General features: G+C 39.5%; 1 protein-coding gene across 1 annotated transcript in view; it reads left to right on the plus strand.

Annotated features, from left to right (window-relative positions):
• Window positions 1-555: 555 nt before the first annotated feature.
• The window catches only part of fwe (Calcium channel fwe), an 89,294-nt gene continuing 72,080 nt past the window's right edge, over window positions 556-17,769 (plus strand). The window contains exons 1-4 of the mRNA XM_067145293.1: window positions 556-672; window positions 802-922; window positions 1,043-1,124; window positions 1,406-1,531. Coding sequence (XP_067001394.1) covers window positions 670-672; window positions 802-922; window positions 1,043-1,124; window positions 1,406-1,531 — 332 coding nt within the window. The 5' untranslated portion in view covers window positions 556-669. The remainder of the gene's footprint in view (window positions 673-801; window positions 923-1,042; window positions 1,125-1,405; window positions 1,532-17,769) is intronic.

Genomic DNA, 17,769 nt, shown 5'->3' on the forward strand with positions numbered 1-17,769 from the left:
ATCCCATCATCGCCATAAGACCTATCTGTGTCGGTGCGACTTAAAACAAATAGCAAAAAAAAAAAAAAAAAAAAACTTTCAGAATGTGTTTTGTTACAGTGTGAAGTCAAAGAACATCAGCAAACTGTTAGTGATATTATCCTAACCAAGTTCGTAAGACCTCTGTTATTTGATATTTGTTATTTGGCAAGAACACAAAAAGTACGGTACCACGCCAAGCCTTCGTCCAGGCAGATCTTGAAATTGTGCATGAAGAGGCCAACTGCGACTTCATACAGGTAATATTACCGATATTTAATATTACTGATGTAATTTACGAGCTTCAGTGAACATATGACCATACTACATAGTGTTTTGCAGGTTGTCGTCATTAGAATAAGTTTAGAACATTGTGCGTCTATGTCTGCCATCTAGCGGAGAAATGTTGTCGCAGTGTAGTCGCAAAAAGGTTCGCATAGAGCAGGCAGTATAGGAGGATCGAGACGGCGGTGGGGACGGTTTTTCTGCTCAGAACTAGCGCACTCTTCACGGCCTTGTATATCTCGTAGGCAACGCTTTGACGTGTATTGTTTGCTCTTTGATATTGTGAGCACATCCGGTTCCGACGTCTTGTTGCTGTCAGGTTATTCGAAGATCTGCTTTTGTGGATTTGAGAGATAAGAAAGGGAGATGGTTGGTAGTTCAGATTTTGTTTTGAATGTGATGCTGTACCAATGTTTAATGCATGCTTGACCGCCGAGTTATTTGATTATATTTGTGTGTAGAACATTGCTTATTACTTTGGATGTTATTTATACGCAGTCATTCGCGGAGAAAATAGGTGCAATAATGCAGAGACCTGGTCAGGATCCTGTAGCGAAGGATGATGTACCGTGGTGGATGAAATATGCTGGTCGAGGCCTGGGGACTGTGGGAAGCATGGGTAAATACATATTTGACAGTACACCATATTGTTACTTCTTTCAACTATATTCATGGTTGCATTGCAGCTTATCTTAAGATTTTCATGCTATTGTATCTCTCTTTTTTTGTTTTGTTTCAGTCGCTATTGGTCTAGGAGTGTGGAATTGTGTTGGCATTATGCTTGGCCATGTGGATTGCTTGATTAGTGGTATGTGGCAAATGTAAGTTACATTGTAAAATGAACATTGCTCATATTGAAAGAAGTAGCTTTGTTTTGGTCAAGTCAAGCAATCCCATCTTCATTTGGTTAGGAGCAAGTGGTTATATTTAAAATGAGCTTTGAAACTGTGTAGAGCATCTTAAGGAATTCTGGCTGTAGACCTTGAATTATTTTAGAAAAGTAGATTTCTTAGCTGGAATATTCTTGATAATGCAAGACTGTTTTTACTGTTCACTCATTTCAGTGGAAAGAAGTTCTAATTATGATTTGCTCTCTTTGTAGGGTTGCTGGATTCTTGGTAATAGTTATAGAAGCTCCCTGTTGCTGCCTGTTTGTTGATTTTGTTCAGAATCTGAGTGATTGGGTAGAAAAGCGACCGTACTGGAATCGTGGAGCATTCTATATCATGTAAGTAAATTCAAAATTATTCCTTTCTTGCACCTACTGTTTGTAATCTAGTCTCATTATCTGCTTAAAAAGTGGACAAATGCATGTAGTTTGTGTAGTTTTGAAATTGCTGTATAATCTATTTTGATGTGTAAATACACAAATGAAGGTAAAAGGACCATGGCAGATGAGTGACTTTGTACTTGTACTTTTTTATATTTGTGGAAAGCGGCATTCTCGCCGTTACTAGAGAAATATGTTTACGTACTTACGGGTTGTAGAAATTCAGTAAGACTTAAATTACATTTATAGCATTCTAAGGATGCAATATGTTGGAAATGTTAAGTAGAATACCTTGTGGAGGAGCGATGTGTTCACTGCGACAGTTAAGAACCCACCCGCCATCCCCCTGAAGTAATTTTGCTTTTATAACCTAATAGAAGTTATCACGCGCCATTGTACATCGCCTATCTACGTACCAGCATTTCCATTGGGTGAGACACTATGGGATATGACGTCACTCCTAGCAATGAAGTAAGTGAATTCCGTTACCAACCCGTGCACAATAAATATACAGGTGAATGCAATCTGTAAAGAAAGAATTATATTTATCTCACCTTAATGTAGGGGAGGGTACAGCACGCTTGCAGCTTTAAAAAACTCGTGCACCCTCGTGTCAGCAGGAAAGTTCGTCTTAAACAAGAACTCTGCCAAGTAGCCGGCAAAGTGCGCTTTCCTTCTTCCGAAGCCAGGAATGGAGTACGACCCGTGCTTGAGGTGCCTCCACCTGTTCTCGATATTTTGCGTGTGTACCGGCGGTCTATTCCTTGGCATCACCCTCCTATTACCCTTGCTCACATGACCACTTCTCCTGCTATCAATGTATTGAATTGAATGGTTGACACGAAGGTGCACGAATCCTTCGTGTTCCAGACAGTCGTAGGACCTCCAACAGTCCGAAATGATTATAGTACCTGGCAACACCCACTCTTTAATTACTGCGAGTAATGTCTCCTTATCCCTTCTCTCGACAGGAGCAACGAAAAAGTTTTTGTGGTTCTCTCTCTCTACTCCTCCAAATAACCACTGTCCTTCCGTACGCCTTCCTCTATTGTACTTCGATTTCCCGAATTTGTTTTCGTCTATCTCAATTACAACGTCAGGACCACCAATTTTATTTTTATTAGCGTCCACCCACGCCACACAAACTTCTCTACAGAAGTTACACCAATCTACGAAAGTAGCTTGGGAGAAACCTAACTCCAACTTGATAGTCGGCCCCAGAGGTTTAGGCAGTATGCACCACAGAACACAGAAGTAACCTATTTCAAAGAGGGATAACTTAGACTCAGAAAAGTACGTATTTTTACGCGCACTCACGTGCCAAGGGCGCTTGGCACGCTCTTCGTTCTTCCAACGACAGCTGAAAACTATCTGATTGTTTTTCTTAAGTACAGTCAATTTAACGTCACGACCACACTTCTCACACACTCTCTCCCTAGAAAGCAAGTCGTGCTGCTGATAAAATTGCAGTAAATCACTGAATTTCTCGTAATAATTGCACGCAAAAGCACGGATACTAACGACACATCCACCGCACGAAGCCATATCAGTAACAACGGAGTTAATGACAAAATAATCGACAGTCATTGGCGGGCTGATGTCACCATTGGGGAATTCCCTCTATGCTTGTTCGTAGACCAATGGCCTAACCAATCCAGACCAACGGCTTTGGGGAACTCGGGAATTCCCCCTACGCTTGATTGTAGACCAATGGCCTAACCAATCCAGACCAATGGCTTTGTCACTGACCAATGGCGTAACCAATCCAGACCAATGGCTTTGTCACGCGGGATACTACAGGCCTAAGGCCGCTTCGCGGCTTCTAACCTGGGGGCTTACGCCCCCAGACCCCCTTTGCTTGATCCAGACCAATGGTCTAACCAGTCCAGACCAATGGCTTTGTCACTGACCAATGGTCTAACCAATCCAGACCAATGGCTTTGTCACGCGGGATACTAGAAGCCTAGGGCCGCTTCGCGGCTTCTAACCTGGGGGCTTACGCCCCCAGACCCTCTTTCCTTGATCCAAACCAATGGTCTAACCAATCCAGGCCAATGGTCGCGGCCTCTAACCTGGGGGCTTATGCCCCCAGACCCCCTTTGCTTGATCCAGACCAATGGCTTTGTCACTGACCAATGGTCTAACCAATCCAGACCAATGGCTTTGTCACGCGGGCTTACGCCCCCAGACCCCCTTGGCTTTGTCACGAGATTCGTAAATTCAAACGTAGTGCCGCTGCACTAGGGCTAGTTCTTTATATGAACAGTTGGCAGCACTGTCCACCGCACGATCGAGTCCTTCGCCAGAAGCGAGCGAGAAACAAATGACAGTGCAATCGCGCCTGGATGTGTGGCGCTGGAAAATGTAATGTGTTCTGAACTTTTGCCGTAGACGGGAGTCCCTTATGTTACATTTCGCTGCGCGCGCCGTCTCGTTTCTTTCTTGAGGTTCAGGGCTAGCACTGACAAATGGGAGTGATGTGCCTGTGAATTCTAATTATATTTGTCCATATGACTAGCGCGGGTGCTTCAAACAGCAAAATAGCATGATCCCTGGACCAATAAATATATTACTTTCTTGTTGAAAGGAAAATAACATGATCCCTGGACCAATAAATATATCACTTAATGAATGAGTTAGGGCACAAAATGAACGATCAACATGAAGAAAAGACAACTACCGTATAATATCGAATACTACCCGCTACCGAATAAGTCCCGCACCCTTATTTTAAAAGAACAAAATTTTTTAAAACGTGAAGTCAAAATGATTTACAATCTTTACTACCACACATCAAATGATTAGAAAATACAAATAAAAGTAAACAAACATTTCCAGAACAATATCCAACAAGTTCATTCATCATCATCATCAGTACCAACTTCGGAACTTTCATCACCTTCACACAAAATGTCATCAGTGCCATCCATAGCATTAGAAATGCTACATTTCCTAAAGCTCTTCCCTATGAGGTCTCCAGGGATACAATTCCAATCAATCAATATTCTCAAGGCTAATGCCTTGTCGAAGCAACCGCTCTTTTCTTTCAATGGCTGTTCGTTTCAGTTCCATGTAATTGACACAACCTAGCCTCTTCTTGATGTCGTCTAAATATTTCATCCTAGGTCTTCCTCTGCCTTTCTTTCCCAACAATTTCCCTTCAAGTATGTTAGTGATGAAAGGATTGTGTCTGATGACATGTCCAATAAATTTTAATTTCCTGTTTTCCATTTCGTTTAAAAATATTCTCTCTTCTTGGACTTCCAGGTTGGTTTCTCTTTCCGTCCAGCTCGTTCTGGTCATTTTCCGCCATATCCACATTTCAGCAGCTTCAAGTCGATTCCTTTCTAGTTTACCCAGAGTCCAACTCTCACTTCCATAATGAAGTGTACTCCATACAAATGATTTTGCAAAGGATTTTCTGACATCTATATTCATATGTGTGCTGGTTAAAATGTTTTCCTTGCTCATAAATGCTTGTTTTGCCAATGCTATTCTTCTCTTTACTTCCAGGGAGCATCTATTATCTTCTGTTATCATATTACCAAGATAACAGAATTGTTTGACCTGATCGATTCTGACGTCATCAATTTTGATATTGGTTTTAATTTCTTCCATATTTTTCCATACTACCATTACTTTCGTTTTCTGTTTGTTTACTTTTAATTTCCATAGTTTAAGAGTACCTGAGAGGACTTTCAGCATTCTATTCATTTCTTTTTCGAAATGTCTGCAGTTAATACGATGTCATCTGCAAATCTGATACAATGTATCCTTTCACCATTGATTTTTATTCCCTTTGTCTTCTCCATCATCTGAATAGTTTCCTCAATAGACATATTAAATAAATACGGTGATAGGGGACAACCTTGTCTAACTCCTTTCCCAATCCTGGCCTTTTCTTCTACCTGATTGATGATTTTTCCATGCTGTCAAAATCCACGAACACAGCTGCTGAACCTCCGGGCACTGAATGCGACCAGTTGGTGTCAGTGTATTATTATCAGCTGCCATCCATTCTGTATAGAGCTGTTTCAAGGCTGCTTTAAATGGACGGTTCACTCAGACATCCAGCGGCTGTAGCATAGACGTCATCCTGCCCGGAATGACTGCTAGGTCGGTTTTCCCATCCTTGGTATGTTTCTTCACAGCGTCTGTTGTGTCACCGCGGTAACTGTCGAGAACAAGCTAACTCTTTTGTCCCAATAATGCACCGGAGCGACGTTGCCAGACACACTTTACCCAGTCTTCCACAAGTGAACTGTCCATCCAGCCTGAGTTCTGAGATCTGACGATAACACCAGCGGGTAGATTTTTAGGAAGAGTCTTTCGCTTGAGAACAATGTACGGCGGCAATTTGGCTCCTTCAGCGAGAATACACAACATTACCGTACACCGTTGTTTTTCATTACCACCTGTTCTAATCGTAACACTTTTCGCACCCTTAACATTCACAGTCCTGTCCACTGGCATTTCAAAGTAGACTGGCGTCTGATCTGCATTGCCAATTTGGGAAAGCAAATATGCATTTTCCTTCCGCAACCAAATTACGCAACGCTGAAATGACAATAACTTATCATAGGCACCAGGAAGGCTATGTGAAATTGAGGTATGCCTTCGTACGCTCAACCCATTTCTTTTATGAAAATTATAAACCCATCCTCGGGTTGCCTTAAACCCTTCAGTTGAAAGTTCCTTTGCGATCTCTTAATGCCTTTAGCTGACATATTTGGGTTGACACACCATATCCCAATTCCTGCCTTTCTGTCACACATTTATAAAGGTTTTTTTTCATTTTCTGGAAACTGTACGCTCAGTCCACGAAAAGCTCTACGATCACCACTACATGTTAATAGCACATTTTTCTTCTTTCTCCAATCGCGAATACACGACTCGTCAATATCTTATTTCCTACCGGTGGCACGATTTCAAATAATTTCGGCTTCCCGAACTACTTTCAGTTTCTCACTTGCAGTAAAAGATCGCAAACGCTTTGTAGAATTCATGTTGATACTCCGAGAACGTGTGTGAGACTGACGCGAAGCACGGAAGTAGCGTATACTGAGAGCGGAGAGGGCATTGTTGCCAAGCCGCGCCGGCGGTGATGCCCGATTTATGCGCATTTGGAAAGATAAATTTCCCAAAATTTTAAATAAGACCTGCACCCAATTTTGGAAGCGATATTTTCGAAAAAAGCTGCGGTTGGTACTCAAGATTATATGGTAATTAATTCAAACAACTTCAGTGAAGAAAGACATCACACACGGAAGTGTTAGACAAACAAAACACATATGGAAGCGCTGCGACATAGCAGAAAAAATAGTTGTAAGTTAATAAAGTATTCTTCTCTTCTTCAAGTGCCTTATCCGGTTGCCCAGACGTCGACGATTACTCTGGAGAAAGTTTTTCTGTCTTCTGCCAGTCAAGAGTCTCTCAGTTGTCTCAATACCGGTCGACTGCTTGATGTTGTGTAACCATGTTATCTCTGGTCTGATAAGCTATTTTGCGAACTTTTTTATAGTTATTACTTCTTACTTCGTCCTAGCTCTCCTTAGGACTTCGTTTGTTATCATATACTTGTCATATATATTGATACTTGTGGCTTTTGAGGTCCATGTTTCTGCTCCATATAACAGTACTGACCAGATGTAGCACTTCATTAATCTCTGTCTGAGCTTCAGATTCAGATGATCATTACAGAACAAAGAGCTCATCCTGCGAAATGCAGCTCTAGCGTTCTCAATTCTGCATCTGATTTCCTTATCTGGATCCATACTGTCTGTTAATACGCTGCTGAGGTACTTGAGCTGGTGGACTTGTTCTATTTTACGGTTGTTTAATGACAAGGTGACATTTGCATTACTATTTCTGCTAAATACCATTAACTTAGTTTTTGCTTTGACATGATTCTGTCCAGGAATTCTTGAAGGCCTTCTATAGTGTTGCACAGAATCAGTGTGTCATCTGCATATTGATCAAAACACCATTTACTTTCACACCCAGTTCAACATCATGCAAAGCTTCTTTAAAAATGGTGTCAGAATATATATTAAACAGGAGCGGCGAGAGTATACAACCTTGGCGTACCCTCCTTCCGATTTTCACATCTGATGTTTTGGTTTGGTTGATTTTGACTGTTGCTTGTTGGCCCCAGTAGAGATTCTGTATGATGCATGTCTTTTCCATCGAGATGTTTTCGTTGGAGAATCTCTTATCAGTTTTTCATGTTTCACTCTATCAAAAGTTTTCTTATAATCAATGAAACATGCAAATACATCTTTGTGTAGTTGGCAGCATTTTTGGAGCACGACATTGATGCTAAATAAGGCTTCTCGTGTGCCAAAGGCGTTTCGGAAATCCAGTTGGTTGTCATCCAAGTCTATTTCGCACTTCGTTCTAATGCGTGCGTGTATTATACGTAAGAATGCTTTTAGCATATGACTCATCAGACTTATGGGACGGTAGTCACTGCATTTCTTTGGATGAGACTTTTTAGGTATTGCGATGAATGTCAATTGCAACCAGTCCTCTGGGATTATTCCAGTATCATAAATTGTATTGAAAAGTTTAGCAATTTGGTCGACATTCTCTTCAGTTATTAGTTTTAGAACCTTAGCTAGTATCTGGTGTGGACCTACTGCTTTACCATTAGGTGATATTGTGAGGGAATGTAATACTTCTTCTTTTGTTATTTTTGGACTTTTTGCATTGTGTAAGTACACAATTTCACCTCTGTCATCACTGAACAATTATGTATTCTGTCCAGGTCTGTATGATTTTTTGTTCATCTAGGATGGGTTTGCTGGTGTCATCAGAGTCATTGGCGTCTGTTTTCTGTACAGCCCAGCTATCTCTTTTACTTTCTTGTATAACTTGAAACTATCATGGTCTTTATATAGTTGTTCTATTTCTTCACAGTTCATTGTCATCCATCTTTCTTTGGCTAATCTGATTTTTTTCTTAATCTCCCTTTGTGTCTGTCGGTAGCTGTCTTCTCTGCCCTTTTCTTGTCTTCTCCGTTCCATTAGATCAAGTATTTCATCAGTTATTCATCTCTGCTGCTTTTGCCTTGTTGATATAAGATGATCCTTACAGACTTTTAAGTGTACCATGTAATATTTTCCATTGATATTCTGTACTGTTGTCATTGTTTTTACTATTGTTGGTTTGCATTTTGTTGTTCAGGTGTTGTATTACTGCTTTTTTAATTGTACCATCTCGCAATTTGGTAACATCAAACTTGCTAGACACTTGCTTTGATGTGGTGGTTTTCAATTTCAATCTCTGCTCCAGGATACGTTGTTGCTCGTTTGACAATATTTCTAAATTTTTTGTTAACCAGAATTCCTGATTGGTCTTCCTGTTTCCTTTTCTAGTGGTGAAATCAATGTGTAGAGGTGCCGTTTATGAAGTTTGAACCAAGTGTTACAAACAAATAGATCTTGCTCTTAGCAGAATTGGAATAGACTGTCTCCTCATTGGTTAGCTGAACCCAATCCATATTCTCCCACTAAGTCAGACCTTCTACCTTGCCCAATTTTGGCATTGAAATCTCCTGATATTATGTCAGTGCTGTTGAGTTCTCTACCGCACCATATCATTTTATGGTACGTTTACTTTTCTGATGTCTTCACGTTCCTAGCGAACTCTAGTATCTATCAACTATTACTCTTTCCCATCATGTGTCGTTACCACTATGTAATCCTCCTCTATTCCGACAGATGGCGTCTTATACGATAGGATAGGTCAAAGCATTTCTTTCTGCCCCGTCTTGTGGGATTATCTTTCTGATGGATTTTTTTGAGACCTTTTCGACTTGAGAAGATGGTGGGATTCGATTTTCAAGTCACCTTTATGGCTTATAAAAGATATTTTAAGAAATTCAAGATGTCTTTGGGCACAACTCAACCTTTTGAGTATGCTGTTTGCTTATATTATCGAGGTATTTATTTTTTTAAATCTTCTTTTAGTTGGGTTATAAAGGCTTCCCTCATTACGTGTTTTTCTGATTTATTCGTGTGTTAACCTTGATTTCTTTTACTGATTCACTATGTTTATTTTGAGAATAGAAGGTAACACGGATTCATGTGTATGTATGAGATTGTCTGCTGTGTGCGACCGAGACCTTTTACCCATGTCGCTTTATTAACATTCCGCTTGAGCTCATGTCGTATTATTTTATCGCGTGTTCTGTATAATTCATATCCATTTCATTGATCTGGTATAAATTCAAGCTAACTACGCGATTTGCCTGCTTCTGTGTGTTTTGGTGTTGAAGACACTCCATCTCTTTTGATGGACCACTTTCTGTTTCATATTGTCTGAGCTCGAGAGCGGTTGTTTATTTATTATGTGCTGTACGTCGACACTCTTACATGTTCCTTTATTTGCGACAACCTAACCTCTTGGTCTCTGTGTGAGCGTGGGTGGTTCTGACTTTTGATTTGTGCTACCTTTTGTGCTTAATTTACCTGTTTATTGATTGTTTCATATCGCCGTCATTGGCTTTCCTTACTTATTTTCTAGTTTAATATGTTTTATTCCTTGAGGGTTGCCTTTCCATATTTTCTTGTTGTGTTGCGTGAAACTATGGTAACCGCCCCTTTTGCTTTTTCTCTCTGGTTGAATTTTAAGAGCTCGGTGCACCCTACCCTCTTCTCTATTTATGCTCTTTTTACTTAATGTTATTGTATTCTCGGGGGATGTGATTATTATTGTGGAGAATCTTGATGCCTTGACGGTAGAATCGAATGAGAGTACGTTATGATGTGAGGCTATTACTCTCTAATCTTATGATTGTCTTGACCTGACGTGCTATAAAGAAATGTTTTGTACCGTCTAAACTCATATGCTTCAGCTAATTGGTATAGATGCCATATCTTTATGCTAAACTTTTCTTCACGTCCTTTACGAAGGTAAGCGTTTGCGAAGGTATTATCATTGTGTCTGGTGTATTTTAATCACGGGCCACATATTATTAATATTGCCCATTTGATTTTCGGCCCCCGTTTTACTTATGCTATTTTCTTTTGATTTTATTTTCATAATAAATTTAAATTCTTACCCTTGTCACTGTTATGTTTTATTTTCTTTGCGTCTCTTATATGTTTCTTTTACCTATAAGAGGCCCGAGTCCAGTTCCTGGCAGTTTTCTTTTTGCTAGTTTTGACCAAATCCACTGCACTGGGTCTTCATCATATCCTTAGTGTCAGTTCAGTTCTTTACGCACCTTATTCAGCATATCATAGAACTCATCAACGTCATTGTCATGTTTTATGTCCGCTGTTGAAGCATGTACTTGTATAATGCTTACATTAAAGGGCTGACTCTGCAACTGTAACAGCATTATACGGTCAGAGATTGGTATTAAGTTTTTGACGTATCTGACATTTAAATCTAAGAATTTCATTTTTGTCCGTATTGAACTGAGAATGGAAGATAGGAAACTTAAAAGGGTCCACCTTTTCAATACAAAAATGTTATAGTTTATTTACAACATATATTTACACTTGGAACTAGTTTCGACGCTGTTTGGCGTCATCTTCAGCCAAAATGTGGGAAATAGGCTAGCATGTAGACATTTATATTACACAAGGCGTTACATTAAACAATACACATCTGGTGTGGTTAAGGTTATTTTTAATATTTATAACTTTTGCTTTCTCAACGATTCATTTGTTTCTACATTTGTCCCTGTTTTTATCTCCTCGTAAGATGTGTATTGTTTAATGTAACGCCTTGTGTAATATAAATGTCTACATGCTAGCCTATTTCCCACATTTTGGCTGAAGATGACGCCAAACAGCGTCGAAACTAGTTCCAAGTGTAAATATATGTTGTAAATAAACTATAACATTTTTGTATTGAAAAGGTGGACCCTTTTAAGTTTCCTATCTTCCATATCTGACATAGTACCAATATAAATGGTCCGTTATTGGACATTATAAATTTTCCAGCCAACTCATTCTTGGTTGCCAGCGTTTCGCCCCCGTGTGATAGGCTGGGCTCATCAGTTGGTACCTAGCACACTTATCAAGACGCATGGCTAGTGCATACCGTGGAGGCTACTGCGTAGGCTAATTGTAGCCATCGGCAGTGCCAATGCACTATGAGAGACTGTCTCACTACCAAAAATTGATGCCTGCTTGGCCATCAGATGATATAGATGTTGATTCCCATAGGGAATCAGAAATATTTGTTCCGAATGAGTAAATTCATAATACCAATATAAATGGTCCGTTATTGGACTGGCAGTTTTTTTACAAAATAAGAACTATCGGCTGAAAAACAGAACCCACACAATTGTGCGTGTCAGGACTTCATTCACTACTTGCAAAAAATAAAAAAATTCAACTCGGTACATGTGAATATGCACATGTACATAATCAAATGTTCTATTTTACAGTGTGGAACAATTTTAAACAATTAAAATCTTATACATTACATTTCTCATGTAGAGTACGAGTTTTGCTTTCACAGTCCTTTTTGTGACAGCACTCAGCACTCCTGCATGCATTGCCTGTAAGGAAACCTAGCCCGCACATATGTGAGTATCAACATTCAAAACCTCATGGTATTACGTACAATGATGTAAGTTCACAATTTACGTTTGCTACACAATTTAAACACTTCATTGATTATATTGTGATATTCAGTAAAGCTTCTAGATTAATATGAATGCAACAAAAATACTTTAGGCATTACTGCTTCCCGCCATCTTGCTAATGAACTGTATTTTTAAACTCTTCTTCCTGTCCCCTGGTGGTCGAGTACTAAATAAAAACAGCTGAAGTACATGCTACGTGTCCCGCACAAGCACTACAGTCCGGTCAAGCGCCAAGAAAACGTCAAATAAGCTCAGACATAAATAAAATACGAACCCGCACAATTGTGCGTACACGGTCTGAAAGGGGTATGCTGCAGTTGCCCTTACTTGATATAGCCGTATCTCTAGAGGTATGACATCGTCTTCCTTAGCTTGTCATTCATCACACATTTGCACGCATCAGTGTGAGGTATTTTGAAGCCGATACTAAATTTCATATTAAATATAGCCCTGTATGTGACATAACTAACACTCTTCATGCCAGCATCATCTCTTTCTTCTTTGTGGAGCCTATAGATCTCTGCAACTGATTTCACAACTCGAATGAATATTTTTAACCTTCTTTCTGCAGTAGTGATTTACATACAAGGGAAATTTTTAATATGGTCCATTACAGATTTCTCATCTTCATCACTTAACTTATGCTTGTAATTACCGTGCTTACCTCCGAGATCCACATGAGGTGATACTATCGAACTGTTACATGATGATGATCCTTCACGTTCAGATTCACCTCCTCCCGCCACATTAGCTTTTTTATCACCTCTGGCTGTAGAAAAACGTCTCCTGGATATTCCGAACACATCATAAAATTCCTTTCTGCATACTCTAACTAGATGACCAAGGGAATTTTTCACAGAATATGTGAAAGATACGTGCCTTCTACTTAAATGTTCATTATTCTTCTCTTTGGGTAAATTCCACTACATTCTTGCTGACTTATCGGTACAAATAAGAACGCATTTTGTGCATTATAATCACCTGTTTTATAGAACGCACAGAATGTCATCTTTTTCAGCTTTCGTAAGTTCATAGTATTTACACCAGCTAACATTAGCTGCCACAGATCGCACACTACACTCACATCCAGCACCTTGCTGCTTTGCAGGAACATCCTTATTAGTTTTATCGTTAATGTACTCTAATTCTAAGTTTCTACACACTTTTGCCCTTTTCCTTTTCCACTTATCATTTCTAACTCGTTTTTTAGGTTTTTCACAGTTACTCACTATTACGTCTCCTTCATCGTCCACCATTTTGTACACAACTAACACGTGTTTGAGAATAAGCGCAGCGATTGGCCAGCTCGCATAGACGTATGCATCTAGCTGCTTGGCATAGCTCACTCTCTCACAGCATAAACATGAGATGAGTAATTCACAGAAAATATGTTCTTTAAAAAAGAAAGGAAGGAGCCTGCGGAAGTCTTTGATATTTTGCACAATGAAAGATGAATGTAGCCCTACACAAGGGTACCAATAACTCCATTTTGACAAAATCTCGGCATAGCCCACTCTCTCAGTCACTGCCTCAACTCTCAATTTCACTATAGCTATACTTAGAAAAGAGCTTAAAAGGTTGATGTTTGGTTACTTTCAAACAAGTAATCTTGCTCAACAGTACCTTTTGACCAGATTCTGACACTATTTTTTTCTCTGAACTTTATTGAGAAGAGGTTTTGGGTGGTAAACATACACGTCATTTTGACAACACTAAAAGGATTTTTAACTCTTAAGTTTTCTTAACTAGCTCCATCCATTGATCAGGAACATAAATATAAGATATTTGCCTCTTTTTTTCTCTCAATAAGACCAAAGTCCCTGTCAAATGTATGTCCAGGTACCAAATATTTATGTACTGTATCATCAAACTAGTCAGACTGTGACAGATACATCCAGAAACTAACCAAAGTAAGGTTCTTGTTTTGGCCAAAACAAGAATGAGAATAGACTATTGACGTACTTTAGCAGTGATTGATTCTATATAATGCTTAATACATGAAATAATGTCATCCGCTCCCCTCCCTGCAATGTCTTCTGACCACATAAACATTGTTGCATCATTATTAGAAATATTATGAATACAAAAGATGTATGTACAAAGTTGACGTTTTATAAAATGCAACTGCTACAGACACATGGGGGGTTGGCAGACACTGCTGCAGATCAAAAGCAATAACCATTACAGAATTATTATTTTCTGAAGATTCTGTGTCTTCAGATTTTCATATGCAGTAGCCTATTAGCCTGTTTGGTATGAAAGGTCAACCTAGATTCAAGTTCTATCTTTTTTTAAATGTTCTTTTCTGATGAAATTTGCACTTTTTGGCTATCACAAACTTTACTTGTATCACTACGTGGTGTTACGAAGCCAATACTAAAATACTTGTAGAATATTTTACGATACATGCCAAGGCTGAGAAGTTCGTTGTTATTACATTTGCACTTGTCTTAATAGAGAGAGTACATTTTGCATACATTTAGTTCTCCATTTTGGTATTTCATATTCGAGTTTCTTTTCCTAGAATAATGGCTGGACTGAGCAGGAAAACTGTTGATGTGAGCTCGAGCAAATGCCAGGTTGTCGTGACCTATCTGTCCTGCAAGACGTTCTAGTAGGTTGGTCACCAGGCCGTTGGATGTTGATGTATTACCTGTCCTGCCGAGCGGTAAAGTAGGGAGGTAATTGTAGGCACGTACTCTGTCTCGCAACTCCCGAAATAAAAGATAGTTTATCCTCACTGTCCTTTATTATCCAGGACGACTAAGTCTACTATATACAATATCTTTACAAGTTTGAATATGTCGATCTGAGGAGAGAGCTTGTTTCACGCGCCTAACCTATGGTTACGCGATATATCCGAATACTGCCTTGCGGCATGTAGGTACAATTTTACTGATACGATTAACTGCTCGAAAGAGCCTGGTCCTGAGAGTACGAATTACTGGTCAAAAGAGAGCCCCGTGCCATCTTGGCTTAGGGTTATACCTGCCCTCCTTGAAGCAAAGGTCGATCCCTTCCCACTACCTTAGGGGTTGGGTCTTATGGGCTTTACTTAGGTGTTCACCTTATGTGGCGCCCTCAGCTACTATTCTCCACTAACTGTCACAGTAGGTGCTGCCCTTTGAGCACTACTGTCTCTGTCTTACTTTGCACTCTTCTTTCCTTATCTCTCTAGAGTGTAACTGTACTGGCTTTGTCTCTTTTGCCGGCGAACCGCCCGACTTACATACCAGCTCTTTTTGTCAATAACAAACAAGCAAGCTTCCGCTCTTGTCAACATGTTTTCGTAGGCGCATTTCACAACCTCTCTGCTTGACTAATACTCTCCACTACTTCACTGAAAAGCTTCCTTCTTCTTTCCAATTATTAAATCTGACTATAATTAACATACAAATATTCTGATAATACAAGGTGTTTATTTCCTTTGACACCTTGAGATCGAATCTCGGCTGCGAATCCCGGCTGCCGTTCATCTGACAGTCCGCTGGTTCGAGCCGCTGGGGAGGTCGGTACACGACATCTCCACCCTTAGGGAAGAAATGGATGCAACCATACGTTGCGTCCATTTCTGTCCCACACTATTCACACTCTGATGTCGCCTGTGCGCAAGGATCGGCGACCCTGTGGTGAAGGGGAAGGTTGTTCTCTAATCTGATGAACACTTGTATCTATTTCTACTGCTTCTATAGATCTCACAGGCGTACTAAGGCGTCCCCCGGCAGGCCTGGAGTGTAATTCCATTATCTCCTCAGACATCTCTGAGCATCCCCAGATCCGCCTGGGATATTGGAATATAGTTAAATCTTCGTCTGAGGTCTGAACTTTATCACCCTTCGTAATAACCGTTTGCTTTATACATATATTTGGGCAATGAGCCCGTGCATCATCGAACCATCTCTTTGCTGGTAACCCTAGTTTCGGACAGCAACATTTACAACAACATCCTAAAATTAAACCTATGATACTAATAACTATCCACACAATATATTTGTACACATTAATATGCTGATAGATCATTTGTCTTTGCATTTCCTCTTCCTTTTGTTTGTTCATTTCTTCCACTTCCTGTGTCTTATTGGTAGCCTATTTTAAATCGTCAATGTGATTTAACAGGTTATTTAATGACAACTTATTCATTTCAGGTTTCTATTCTAATTTGATTTCACTACCTAACCTCTCGCAACTGTCATAATCAAGTGTAACTTCTGGTACAAAGACTTTACTTTGTGCAGTGTTCACTTCACCTACACCTTGTATTTTACTGTGCGGTCCATATACTGTGCAGCCTGCACTTAAAACAAGAATACCAGTGCCTGCTAACCTAATATCACTGGTGGTATCTTTACACATACGTGCCACCTTGGTTTCTTCTGGGGATACATATATGTATCTATTCGCTCTAATAGGTATCCACACAAGCTGTTGAACGGGAAGTACTCTTTTATTACAATTATCTGGAATCTAACTCCGTTCATAAGCTTGACTGCATAACTATTTTGAGTGTACACTGTATTAATGGGGAATTTAAGTTGACACCGTTTTCAACTGGGTGTTACTACTTTACATTGCTTTACCTGATCTTTATCTAATTAAACATAAGTTTGTTTTTCTTTGTCCATAAGGATATAATCGTTGGTCTCTTGAAGATAAACTCTTCATGTACGTGGGAAAGGGAATCGTGTGGTAAAATGTATAAGTAACTCTATCTGTGAGTGGTGTCTTGATGATGTACACTAGATAATTCTTATTTGTGAACACTTCCACTGTGGCTACTTTGTAAATCAAGTAACCGTAAGCTGATTTTAAGTCAAATGGCAGGGACAATCCTGTAGGGAAATCTCCCTGAGCTTTCTTATAACCTTTAATATCATCTGGTGAAATTATTTGCACTTGAATGACTTCTACCTGTGCATTCATTATACCTGACAATACAACACTGTAATGCTCATACAGTTGTATGAGAAGGCCTTCAATCTCAATTAAATGTCTATTTACTGAATTTTCGAATTCCATTTTAATTGCTTCTGCAATCTGAAGCGTGCTATTGGTAAGATAAGATCTAATTTCTGCAATATTCTGAGTTAATCTTTGCTCATTTGCTGTGACATCATAAATGGTGCTGTTCATAGATTGCAATGTTGATTTTACGACTATCATTTGGTCTTTTGCAATTTCCATAATTGATGTTTGTTCTTGTTGTAACTTACTAATCTTTGACTCATATTTGTCTGCATCTTCCTGACTTAATGTTCCAAATAATGCCTTTGCGATGGAACCTACTGCATTAATTAAGCCTCGCTTTCGCCTAGTGTTATCAGTTTCCCCTATTGGTTTAGTAATCTGCGTAATTAATTCCTTTGATTCCTTAATTCTTTCTAATTGTGCACTTAGCATTTTAACATCCTGCTGACACGTTAAATTAGTACTTCTTTCTAGCTGTGTACATATTAACACATTCACGCCCATCATCTGAGCTGGCTATTTAAAGGGCTGGCCCAGCTATTCCAGCTGTTAGTGGCAGAGCAAACAACAACAAATTCTTTTCACAATAAGTTCTAAACTGAACAAGATATGGAAACAAAATTTT

The sequence above is a fragment of the Anabrus simplex genome, chromosome 4, assembly GCF_040414725.1.
Source record: "Anabrus simplex isolate iqAnaSimp1 chromosome 4, ASM4041472v1, whole genome shotgun sequence".
NCBI lineage: Eukaryota > Metazoa > Arthropoda > Insecta > Orthoptera > Tettigoniidae > Anabrus > Anabrus simplex.